At 41.2% G+C, this 13,765-nt stretch overlaps 1 protein-coding gene across 4 annotated transcripts in view; it reads right to left on the bottom strand.

The window, feature by feature from the left end:
- man1a2 (mannosidase, alpha, class 1A, member 2) overlaps positions 1-13,765 on the bottom strand; it is a 63,161-nt gene that overhangs the window by 16,512 nt on the left and 32,884 nt on the right. For all 4 annotated transcript variants that reach the window (XM_077617294.1, XM_077617293.1, XM_077617295.1 and 1 more), the window contains 3 exons: positions 8,572-8,652; positions 5,231-5,325; positions 5,043-5,166 (listed from right to left, as the gene is read on the bottom strand). In XM_077617294.1, coding sequence (XP_077473420.1) covers positions 5,043-5,166; positions 5,231-5,325; positions 8,572-8,652 — 300 coding nt within the window. The remainder of the gene's footprint in view (positions 1-5,042; positions 5,167-5,230; positions 5,326-8,571; positions 8,653-13,765) is intronic.

The following is a 13,765-nucleotide window of genomic DNA, read 5'->3' as shown; positions in this document are numbered from 1 at the left end:
CCTTTGCTATTCGCCTATCGTCCAGGCATTGGTGTGGAAGATGCTACCACCTACCTGATGCACAGGTCTCTTTCACACCTGGAGAACACGGGAAGCATGCTGAGAATGATGTTTTTTGACCTCTCCAGTGCGTTCAACACCATTCAGCCGGTCCTACTGAGAGGGAAACTGGAAGAGGCTGGAGTAAGGAACCACCTAGCTGCATGGATCATCGACTTCCTCACTGACAGACCACAATATGTGAGACTCCAGGACTGTACGTCTGATGTGGTAGCTTGCAGCACGGGGGCCCCACAAGGCACAGTGCTCTCTCCACTCCTCTTCTCCCTCTACACATCGGACTTCAAACATAATACAGACACCTGCCACCTCCAGAAGTTCTCTGACGACACCGCTATTGTTGGACGAGTGACGGACGGGAACGACCTGGAGTTCAGGGGAGTCATCACAGCCTTTGTTGACTGGTGTAGGCAAAACCACCTCTACATCAACACCAGTAAGACAAAGGAAATGGTCATCGATTTTGGGAGGAATCCTCAACAGACCACTCAGGTGAACATCCAGGGTACAGACATTGAAATCATGGAGAATTTTAAGTACCTGGGTGTTCACCTCAACAACAAACTAGATTGGTCCACGAACATAGATGCCCTGTACAAAAGGGGCCAGAGCCGCCTCTACCTACTGAGGAGTCTACGGTCCTTTGGAGTGTGCAGGACACTGCCGAGGACTTTCTACGACACTGTGGTGGCATCTACAGTGTTTTATGTAGTGCTCTGTTGGGGATGCGGGAGCATGGAGAGGGACAGGAACAGGCTGAATAAGCTGGTCAGGAGGGCCAGCTCTGTCCTTTGGACTCTGGAGGAAGTGGGAGAGCGGAGGATGCTGACCAGGATGATGTCCATCATAGACAGCACCTCCCACCCCCTGCACGAGTCTGTGGAGTCCCTCCGAAGCTCTTTTAGCAATAGACTGCGGCACCCTCATTGCAGGAAGGAGCGCTTCCGCAGATCCTTCCTCCCATCAGCTGTCAGGCTCTTTAACAAAAAAAGGCTAAGTGTTAAGACCTACCGTAAGTATGCATGTACGTACGTATGTATATATATACACAGTGGTACCTCGTTATACGACCGCTCGTCATACAATATTCTCGTCTTACGACGGAAATTTCGATCGAATAATTCGCCCGTCATGCGATCAAAATTTCGTGATGCGACCAAGCCAGGTGGCCATGGCACTGCCTTTTTTGCATATCTTTCGTGTATAACAATATCTACGAGCACCGGATGAGTTATTCAGACCAGGAAACGCACAACGCGCATGCGCAGGAAAAAGAGGGCTTTCTGGGTAATGAAGTATACTCGTGAACACAACACCGACAGGCAATGGCACTCTTTCTCAGAATAAAACTTTACCCACAATCAATACGTGGGTAAGCTCAGCTGCTGCATTTCCTGTTATTTTTATCTAATACGAGGAGTATTATATTACTTTTCTTTCGCTGCTCATAAGAACATCAGGGGCACTGGCTCGCAACTCCCCGCAATAGCATCCCCGGTAGCAACTCTATCATAGGCGCCGTTCAAAGCGGATGCGACCACAGATGCTACAAGCTAAAAGGGAGCCGCTAGCCAGCGCCCCCGGAGCTCCCAAGAGCAGCGGAGCGATCGCTGATAAAAGACTGCTGCTCGTTGGCAAGTGGTCGTGCGTTATCCAATTGTGAGGACATTTGTGTGCATCATTTTCGGAATATTTTGAAGGGAATAGTACAACAGCAAACAGCCCATCGATATATACAGTCTAGTACGACAGCAAACAGCCCATCGATAGCGAACGTGAGGGTGGAATGTTTGTTCCGTTTACAAGTGCGTTGTGTGGAAAAAAAAAGAAGCCCCTCGGCGAAATTCGCCCAATTTTAGTTAGATTAAACACATTTTATTTCTATTAAACCACTAGTTATGTGTTACTTTGTTAATAGATGGGGAATTAGAATAAATAAAACATTTTTTCCAATCAAATATCCTGTTTTTGGTGTTTTTTCAGAGGGCTGGAACGAATTAATTTGTTTTCCATTCATTTCAATGGGAAACGTCCGCTCGAGTTACGAGAACCTCGTCATACGATCTCAGTCTCGGAACGGATTACGATCGTATGTGGAGGTACCACTGTATATACTTCAGCGACACGCTTATTTATTTATTCATGTATTTATTTATTAACTTACTTATTACCTATCTATTTATGTCTAAAATGCCTTTCCTATTTCTGCATCCTCACCCTCTTGGTACTGTGACAACGAAATTTCCCGAATACAGGATGAATAAAGTTATCCAATCCAATCCAATTTACTCACATAGGACGCACATAGAAGTAAAACATTTTCACCAAAGTGGACGCCTTTCTGACGCGCTATATTTATAAAGTGAGTAGGCGGATGGGTGAAAGGGGAATGCGTGTGCGCATATCATGGTTAAAGCATGACAATACTATTAGCAATCAGCGATAACGTTTTCGTCTGCTACCAGTGACCGAGATGATCCAGATTAGAGCCGAAAATGGGTAAAACTATCGTTTTTTTTACAAAAAACGTACTTGAAAAAAATTACGTACAACGGTTGTTATACAGCGGACACAATTTGAAATGATCAAAAAAACGTATGAAATATGGGAAAAAAAATTATAAGTTGACAGGTATGCAACATGGTCGGTCGGAGTCATTGAATTTGGCACTCGTCTTGACAGTATCATGTCCTTGTACAAAAGCACATTTGTACAAGAAAAGAAACAGTGGTCGCCATGTTCCTTGTGTAGCGAAAACCTCTCGCAGAAAGAAGTTCCTCCTGTTGCCCCTACGGCACCCCTTGAAGATTCCATCGATGATCCAATCAATGCCTCTTGAATCTGACGAAGAGGACATGGACTAAATCTTTCAATAACCGTTTTCTTTTTATAATTACTGTATTTACTTGCATATAAGTTGCTTTTGTTGGAAAAAATGATGACTGAATCGAGGGTACGTCTTAAATGCGAATAAAAAGTTGACATTCACAAAACTGCAAGTTGACAACGCCATAACACTATAATGTCATGATGCCCTGGGGCCATGACGTAAAACAATGCGGTAGATACGGTCATTTATTTCAAAATAGAGAAAAAATAAAAAGATAAAACACGAAACTGAATTCATTTTGGCGTCGATGGATGAAATTCAAGAAAAAAAACTCACTTGTGCCCACCACTGCTCGCTCGGAGCGCGGCCATCTTACCTAGGGCGGGGTGCCGCCATCTTACCGAGGGCGCCCCGGTCTCACCTAGTTAAACGTGCTCTGCCTGGCCAGACGCGAGTACCCTTGATTATGAAATAAAACAAAGTCCCACTGATTTTTTTCCGTTTTATTTCTCGTTCAAAAGTGGCAACTATTTACGTAATATGAACCATCGAAATAATTGAGATATTTTGACATTAGAAGCAATATGGCTTCCACAACATCTTAAACTTCTGGTAAGAAGATTGTAATTTCTGTGGTTAGAAAGCATCAGTTTCTCATCAAGATAGATTTATTTATTTTTATTTTCCCTTCAAAGTAACACATTTGTACTCCCTACTAAAACATTGAATATACAGGTTAAAATTGTGAATAAGGGAGCGGCTTATATGCGAGTACATACGGTATTATTTAAATCAAGATGAGGAACCATTTTCACTGAGGATATGGTATTTAAAGTATTTATGTTTATAGATTATATTTAGAGATTAATACATTACAAAAGGCCCGGCGCCTTGTGTGGTTAGCGCGTCGGCCTTACAGCTCTGGGGTCCTGGCTTCAAATCCAGGTCAGTCCACCTGTGTGGAGTTTGCATGTTTGGGCCTGCGTGGGTTTTCTTCAGGTACTCCGGTTTCCTCCCAAATTCCAAAAACATGCATGGTAGGCTGTTTGGATACTCTAAATTGCCCCCAGGTATGAGCGGTGAGGATGAATAATCCAAGATACAAGGGAGATTGCTACAACTTTAAATGATTATTTTATAGACTCCGTAAAAAGAACTGACACCCAACAACATCCTTCAGATAGAATATTACCCACCAACACCACTGAACACCAATACCTTCACATACAAGTACCCCGACATACGAGGAATTTGAGATACGAGTAAAATTCCGAGCAAATATTTACCTTGAGATACGAGACAAATTTTGAGGTACGAGCATACGAGACAGCTGGCCGAGACGCGAGACGCTGCTTATGATTTCTCGCCGCATCTCCCTCGTGTAAAGAGCTCTATGAGCACTGGGCGGAGCGTTGCATTTTTTTCCATGAGTGGTGTACGCGTGACGGAGCTGGCTCGCCAATACGAGGTGTTTTTTTTAACAATATACTCCATCCTGAAGCAGAAGGATGCTATTAAGGATATCAAGCCTTCCAAAGACTAACCATAATTTCCAAGCTGCACAGTGACATCCATAATGAGATGGAGAGCCACGTAGCCAAAGCATCAGGGTAAAGGTCTTTGTAAAATTGAAACTGAGACAGCTAGATCAACCTGTCACGGACCTATTCTTTTCATAATCACCATGAAAGGGTGAATGTGAGTGGATTTTAAGGTGGGTCGTGGTGTATTCCGATCAGGATTAAATGTACTGTCCAGAAATGTAATACCTACCTTTTCAGTAAATTCAAGACCTTAATTACATGGAATTACATTTCATTGAATGCCTTTATTGTCATTATAGAAGTATAATGACAATGAAAACATTCAATTCAATTTAATTCAATACTTTTTAAGACTTTTTAGGGACCTGTGGGAACAGTCACTATGTTTTGTCATATTTCCTTTAAAATAGACATGTTGCACTTTGACACCCCTGGCCTGCTTCCCCGGGCCCGCATGGAAAATGATCATGCGCTGACCTGACCACGTTTATAAAAAGATTGTAAATCATAACTGAGAGACCAACATTTGTCAGTCATGAAGGGGCAAATGTATCCCTGGGTTCCCTGCAGGCACAATGCAATAATAGTCTTACAGAGAAAGGTGTTACCTTCTGATAGTAGACAGGGTTTCCCGTCAGGTAGGTTAGGTGAACAAACTCCATGTGCAGTGTCCCAAACTCTGCCAGGATGCTACTGCCAGCCGATGCCCAACCCCAGTTGCGACCAACACCACTGTAGGGGAAAATGCGCACATCTTAAGTGGCACCTTTGAAGTAGCTAAATGATTACTACACACCTCTTCAGATTGACCATGGCCCATGGGATCCCTGTGGGTGTGTTGAAGGCAGGGAGCAACTTTTCAGCAAGCTGTACTGACTTTAACTTGAACATCTAAAAAGGAGACAAAAAATTGAATTAACATCATGACCTGAATTTCAACCATAATATTTAGATTTTTAGTGTTGAGCTTTAAAGTTCCAGATCTAATATACTGAATTTTCACGACTATAAGGCGCACTTAAAAGTCTTAAATTTTCTCCAAAATAGACAGGGCGAACATGAGAATAGAGCAGCCGCGAGGGAATTTTAGATCAACGAATCCATGGTTGGCAAATGGAAGAAGCAGGAGAACGAGCTTCGCCAAGTCAAGAAGAAGATGCTGAATTGATTTGCGCGTGCCCATCTCACAGCAGCGGTGAAAAACAAATGTGAAATATGGAATGTATTGTCTGTCCATCCGCCCCCTCCCCCTTCGGAGGGAGCGGGGGCGAGACAAAGACAAAGCAAGCGAGCAGCGGCCATCTTGGAAGCGACCCGTCATTTTACCACTCCTATCGGCCGATGGAGTAAAAACCAATCCGTTCTTGATGCCTTCTCTGCTTGAAGATTATTTAGATGTTGGGTATAGCCCTAACAACCAAGTCACGAAAATGTTGCGAGCGGCATGGGAACAATGGATGATAGGTGGCGAACACAGCTTTACGAAGGGTGGCAGGCAGCCCCGGGCTAATTACGCCACTATTTACGAATGGATTGTGGCCGCTTGGACGAACGTGCCTGCTTGCACTGTTGTTCGAGCTTTTGCCAAAGCCGGCATCATTTCTGTGGAGCCACATGGCAATGACAGTGACTATGACAACGAAGAGAGGGAAGCCGGCGTTTTCGATGACTCATTTGGACAATTGTTCAATTCGGACACAGAAAATGAGGACTTTGATGGATTTGTGGGTGATGATGATGTGAGTACATTCTAAAATGGCTAAATAAAGTACAACCGAACTCAGTTTGGCTTCCGTTGCCTTTTTATTTGCTATTATTTGTCACCTTTTTGCCACTTCTTCTCCAGCTCCCCTGCCTGGTGGCTATAATTGGCTAGGGCAGTGTTTCCCAACTTTTTTTGAGCTGCGGTACACTTTCTACATTGAAAAAAATTCTCAAGGCACACCACCGTCTGAAAATCTTCTAATTTAAATCTATACAGTGGTAACTCGACATACAAGCACAAATAATTATCTCTAGATACGAGAAAAATTTTGAGATATGAGAAAGCCAGGTGGCCAAGACATGAGGCTGTTTATGATTTTAGCGCACTGTCTTTTTTGCCGCATCTCTTTCGTGTATAACAGACATCTACGAGCACCAGGCGGAGTGTTGCATTTTTTTCAGTGTTTCTTTCCGTCACTCAGCGTGAATGGCGGAGCGATCGCTAATACGAGTAGTATATATTACTTCTTGTTGGCTGCTCATAAGAACATCAGGGGCACTGGCTCTCTCCTTGCAACTCTCTCATGTAATGTCTCTGGTCGCAACTCCCTCTTTGTAATGTCTCTGCGAGCACTGGGCAGAGCGTTGCATTTTTTCAGTGTTTGTTTTTTCCCCTTAGCCTGTTAGCTTCCGTTGGCAGAGCGATCGCTAATACAATACTACTTCTCGTTGGCAAGTGGTTGTGCATTATCCTATTGTGAGGACATTTGTGTGCATTATTTTCGGAATATTTTGAAGGGAATACAAAAGCAAATAGCCCATCGATAGTGAACGTGAGAGTGGAGGCGGGGCAAACAGCCAACCCGGGTTGGCTGTTTGCCCCGGGAGAACAAAGGTAAAAAATGTAAAACAAAATTAGAATTAAGTTTAGTGTAAGGTTAGATTAAATTTATTTTTGAGTGTCTGCATCGTAATCCAAATTCATTTAAATTTGTTTATGTTATATTACGATTCACCGGTATAAAAAGTCTCCCCGTTCACGTTACATAAAAATGAGCAACAAAATACACTTACATTTCAACATTTTACGATTTGAATCTTGTAATAGCACAATCTATGATGTAATGTTCATCATATTTCAATTTTAATCTCATAGTAGTTTGATCTGAATCTCGTAACATTAAGATTTTTCTCTCAGAATATTACAATTTATGAATCCTTGTAAATTCTTACACCTGACAATCGCTCACGGCGCACCAGTGTGCCGTGGCACAGTGGTTGAAAAAAAAGCTGGGATAGGGTAGGTTCCAGCAACTCCAGTTATGTTTGTATTCCCAGCAGGGAAGCCTCCATTCTTACTGTGACCCACACTGTCATTGCAGCATGGTTTTGTTTAAACTGAGATGTGTGTGTGACGACCTATATTCATGTTAGAGTGAGAAGAGCCATATGGACTAGAGGATTGTACAAGAACGCTGCCAACTGAGAACACGATGGAACAAGAGAGCACCGGAGACGTCTGTAAATGGCAGATAGACTTACATGCCAGTCCAGATGTGCTCTTGAACATTGCCAGCAGTCTCAGAGATTGGGACTAATGAGGTTTGGGGACAATGTTTCATTTGGGAATGCGGCTAATGCTGATACAGTAACTATAGCGCAGTTATGGATTAAAAAGATGTTAAAAATGTAAATGTTATGTTAGAAGTTATAGAAAAATGTAGTTTCGTTGCATAACGCAAGAAATGGCTTTGGTCCCAACACTGCTTAGGACCTGCTCAAACTACACAATTGTAGCCCGGGTTTGTCAGACAGAAACCTTGTGGACAAACGTTGATAGTCTTGGCCGATGTCTCCAGGACAGAGCTGCCAAGTGTCTCGAGTAGTGTGACATGTTTAATGAGTGCCACTCTGGAAAGACTTCTTCAAACCATGTTTTGCAATGTGAAACTGTGCCCATTGGAAATGACAATATAATCGTGTAGTTTAAGCAACTTTGGCAGGTGGTTTTGCATTGTACTCCCACATCATGAATCACAATAAATTTGAGATTTTAAAATCCCAAATATGACCATATTCATAAACTCTTATACCTCTAAAGAATTAACTGAGGGGTCGGCAACCCAAAATATTGAAAGAGCCAGTGCAGGCTATAAATATAAGGCAAATCTTTGTTGACAGAAATGTTAAAATTCAATATTTATTCTGTACATTCTTACATCTTTGGAAATCATTAAGAATGTTTCTGTCATGTTTGTCCTCCTACAGAAACCATATTAAAACAAAAATATACTTCTCTTCTCCGTTTTCAAACATTTTTGAAAAAGCACAAGGGAGCCACTAAGCCAAGCCTAAAGAGCCGCATGCAGATCCAGGAGCTAGGTTCGACCCCGACTTAACCTAAATATACACATTATCTACACAAGTACTAACCTCTTGACCAGAGAGGTAGTATGCTGCCAGCAGGCCCCCGATGAAGCGGATGTTGACCTCAAAAACAGACACCTCAGCATTCTGGAAAAAGTTAACAAAAATGAATGTATTATACAATGTTATTAATATTATCAATATATATTAATATATTTATTATACAAGTCAGTTGTTGTTTTTGGTTTATCATATGGAGTTGTTAAAAACAGCATAGATAAATCTTCACACAAGTAGTATGTAAAATTAACTGGAAGATTGAGAAAGTCGCCAGCAACAACCAATGGAAAAATGTAATTGTAGAGTACTTAACGTATTTTTCGGTATTCACAAAATCTAGTCACACTACACAAAAAATGTAAAATAAAAGGGAGAAGGAAATAAAAGAGACACACTGGAGTATAAATCCTATTTTCGGGGGAATTTGCTTAGATTCAAAACAAAGAACAGACATGTCAAATATAAAATGTTCATATTACAAGAGAAATAAAACAAACTTGATATCTAGATCAACACCTGCCCTGGCATCTACATGCTCATGGGGCCTTCTCAAAGATATATTTTATAGGAGGGGTGTTCAAACTTTTTTGCTCAAAGCTCTACTTTTCAAGGAGTTAACCTTCTACGATCTACCTTTTTTACAGGCCACTGACAAAGCTCAACAACTATGTAATGATATAACTCGTATTAGACTCCATCAACATGTATGGGAGCGACAGGAACAGGGGTGAAAATCCACTTTCGATTCATGCTAAGGCTTACTGCAGACATGCCAAATTCATAAGAGCCTAGCTAAGGAAACCGACAGAGAAGACTAACTATACGATGCCCTCTAACTTATAACTATGCCTTTTCTTGCTACTGTCACAATGAAATTTCCCGAATAAGAGATGAATAAAGTTATCCAATCCAATCCCACATACATAAAAACAACCAAAATGTTGTTGTTGTGTTATCTACCAATAGTACCATGGCAATCTACCAATAGTTCCTTGGCAATCTACCAATAGTTCCTTGGCGATCTACCAGTAGATCGCGATCTACGCAATGGGCACCCCTGTTTTATAGCATATACCTCTATAACAGAGGTCGAGAACCTATGGCTTGCGAGCCTGTCATATCTCTTTCTACATATGGCTCTCTGCTGACCTGAAAGCTAAAATGTGGAACCCGCTGGTCAGAGCTGAGTCCCAAATGCACCAATAAAAGCCTCGTGATCGCACATCAAAGTAGCGCCGACGCTCACTCTAGTGCTCCTACATTGACCAAGGGGAGCGATGCTTTGCCGCATCAAAGTGGCGCCAACACTAACTCTAGTGCCGCTGCACTGACCAATGGGAGCACGTCTGGGTTCGGATCATTACCTCGAATGCGTTCCATTGACCAATGGGAGCTTCGTGTTGGCACATCAAAATGTAAATAGTGGCGACGCTAACTCTAGCGCTGCTTTAGTCATAATTTTCTAATTTCATTAGAATCCCTTGCACGTGTTGTATATATTCATTGATTAACAACAGAGTAACGGTGTTATTTAGATACGTATTGTAGGGTTAGTGTTTAAATGTGTAAAAGTGTTTAAATGACAAAAAATGTGGTTATTTTTACTTTTAAATTCTGGGTATTGCTCTCAAGGACTTACACTTAAAAATATAACTTGTTTATGGGTTTTGTGGAGTATGGAATGTATTCTTATGCTTTTTATTAGTCAATAGGTTTATTTAGTTTAGTCACTAGAATAGAATTTTGCATGACCTAGCGGAAATTTCCGTCCGTGACACCTATGAGTTGGGGGCGCGTCATCTACCAGGACAGACCCATTTCTTTGTTCACAGTTTCCCGCCTAAAGTCTGTACCTATGTCACATGACCTTTGTCAATAAAACTAGTCGACCTGCTGGGGGGATTCAGGGAGTTCAAACTAGTCAGGCTGGAGGATAGACGCGCTCCTGCCGCTGGCTGCTCTGACCCCCTCCTTCAGCTGAAGCTAGATAAAACTCATCATGGCCGACTCTGTGTGCTTCCTCTAATTCGAAGTTATTGAATGTTTATCGATTAGATCCAACATTTTCTGGTGCCTTAGAAACCCGGGAGATTCATTTCTGAATTTTCGGACCGCGGTGGACTGAAGGCCAAGAATTACTGACGTCAGCTACTCTTACTTTGAAAGAGAGAGGCATTTCGGTCGATCGCGGCCCGTTTGAAGAACGAACCCCCATCGGAAAAGAGGAGGCACAAGAGACGGTAAGGGGCTGTTTAAAATTAATATTTAGGACAAGGCTGGTGGGAATCCCGTTTTTCATTCGTGGAATAGTCGAGAAAAACGCCTCATAAATAGGGGATAAATTGTGCATACTGTTGAGAAGTACGTATGTCAGAAAAAAGGAAAATAGATACGTAAGGTATGCAACGGACGTACATTTAGTCGGTCTGGCCAACTAAATGTCGATCCAAGAGGTGGGCTGGTGACGCGGCTTAACCTAGGGTGGGGGTTAAAAGTCCCCCTAAGGTGGGGGTTAGAGTCCCCTTTGTTAAAAGGATTTCTGGAGATTGTCAAAAATAAAGCTTCCAAAAATACTGCACCCGATGAGTAAGAAAGCGCTCGATTAAAAAGTATAGTACTACTATTATATAAACCAGAAGCGTTTGTTAAGAACCGGAAGTAGGCCGTGACGCGCTTTGTCGCGCTTGGTACGCGCTTGGTATGCGCTCATGAATCGAGAGGATTGAAGAGAATAACGGTTAAAAAGACGGCGTAGACGGATAACTAGGATAATAAAAGATAAGTATTAAAGAGATAATAAATTAGATGCGACGTCCCTAGAGAATCGCCGTAAAATATCGCCTTAAATGTATTAATAGCGTAACATGTGACCATTGTTTAAAAAAAAAAACGTTCAAACAAAGGGACGTGAAGTAAGAAGATGTGAAATTCATGCTGAGAGATTTTCCTGATCATTGAAGAATGAAACAAAAACATGGTTAACATGCTTGTGAAGATTCTGGACAGAAAGGATGAGGAGCTGCTTTAGGTGGTTGTCTTTCCTCAAGAAACTTTCTATCTTCATGGAGAACAAGAATGATATGTTTTTCACAAGTTCATGTACTAGTCACACATTTCAAAATTGGGGCCCTCCCTATGAACATCATTGAACATGAGCTCAAGAGGTACGACCTTTGGCAAGATGAACTAAGAGGAAAGCCTATGAGGAATTCTCAGAGAACCAAAATCTGAAGAAGGAACATGAGAATTCCCTTAAAAAGTCTGCCTGCTTTTGAATCTTGCTGAAGACACACACAGAACAAAGGAAGAAAATGGCCGAAAAATGTGGAGCAGGCAAGAAGCCCACTTTACAGCCGGCCCCCCTTCACAGATGCGGACACCCCTCACCCACCAAGCACACCCGGTGCAAACAAAAAGAGGGGGGTCCCCCAAAGCTCTTAGTGCCCCTTTTCACACCGAGAGTCAGGAGAGAGCCCACACCAGCCTAGCCCAAGGCCGCCTCCCCCTGCACAGAGAGTTTTAGAGAAAGATAGAGAAAGAAAAAGAGAGACAGAGAAAGTTGACAGAGAGTTTTAGAAACAGATAGAGAAAGAAAAAGACAGATAGAGAAAGAAAGAGAGAGACAGAGAAAGTTGACAGAGAGTTTTAGAGAGATGTAGAGAGAGAGAGAGATAGTTGACAGTGTTATGATATATTAGTGAAAAATTATGGGTCTTTTATTAAACACTAAAATTTATATTAGGAAATGCATAGTGAAAGGTTATTTTCCCTAAATTGTAATTGAGGTGAATAGTGAGCACAGAAAATGGCTCTTATTTTAAATAAAACTGCCTTCTTAGAGCGGATAGGAATTCAGCCAGAGCTTTAACTATTGGGTTTTAGAAATATGAGAGTGATTTGCGATTTAGACTTAAGTATTAAGAATCATCCAAATTATTAATGATATCAAACATGAAAACAATGCAGAAATGGCATTTATCCAAATTATTAGGTAAATTTAGATAAAATAATTAATTTAGGATAGGCATGATTTCCCTAGGACGGAAGAGGCATGAAATGTTTTTCGGTGCACAGGAAAACATTTCTTGTTTTGCCCATCAACAGGTGGAATATGCTTTAGCGTGGTTCATATTAATGACTATTAGAATATTAATTGCATTAGCATCAAACAGTTGATGTCAACCAAACAACATTAACCTATTTCTTTTGAGAATGATTAGGCTGATAGCACAGCAAAAAGGTGGTTAGCTGCCAAGAAGCCCCAGACTGGGGATGGCTCTTCACCCGTGATGAAAAATTGCAGACCACTGATTTTTGAAAATGAGTGTAAGCATGAATGGTTGTTTGTTTGTCTTTTTGTGTTTCTAATTGGCCGACCATCAAGATATAATCAATCAGATATCAAGGTGGAAAATGATTTAGAAATTTGAAATCAATTTTTGATGAAAATTATGGAAAATTGTTTATAGTCAAATGAAATTTTAATGGTAAAAGCAGCAGTACTCCAAACGTGAAATTTGAAGTGGAGAAACAAATCTGCTATGCAAAATTTAGGAGCACTGAAAAGACAGTGCTTGATACCAAATTCCAAAGTACTATTGATTTATTGTGATAATGGCATCCAAATTGTGTTAATAGAATAATTGACTGAATTGACAAAAGTTTCCATATTTCGTTCCGAAAAAGAAAAAAAAAAAATGGAAATCTAATTTAGTGGAATATACCAAACACCATTATTAACTACACGATTGGAATTGGAGGATGAGGCTAAACATATGTCTGCATAAAAGAAAAAACTTTAAAGAATTGCATTCATTTTGGGTTGGCAGAGGGAGATTGCATTTCTCAACAGGAAACATGATGAGCAACCCGGGATGAGAGTGCAAATGTTCCTGACCAAACCAGCAGACATGAAAATAGCGGATCCATTTTGTGCTCTGTAAGAAGGTTCTCTCAGTTGAAACGTGAGGAGACAGGTAAGATAAACTTTTTGACGTAATCAGACAAAATGGCAAGCACTCCAATATTGATTGGAAAGATTATTGCTCGGGGAGCAATGCTGTAAGCCATGAGGAACTTTTTATATTGGTTTTATTGTCTCCATATAAAAAAAAGCGTTTCAATTGAGACTACACCTTCTTACAGATATTTAAAGTAAACAATTGTGACTAGATCTTCTTACATATTTTTAAAGTAAACA

This window comes from Stigmatopora argus, chromosome 13, assembly GCF_051989625.1.
Source record: "Stigmatopora argus isolate UIUO_Sarg chromosome 13, RoL_Sarg_1.0, whole genome shotgun sequence".
Taxonomy (NCBI): Eukaryota; Metazoa; Chordata; class Actinopteri; order Syngnathiformes; family Syngnathidae; genus Stigmatopora; species Stigmatopora argus.
Note: the sequence above shows the minus strand (reverse complement) of the source record. Positions and strands in the feature narration are given on the sequence as shown.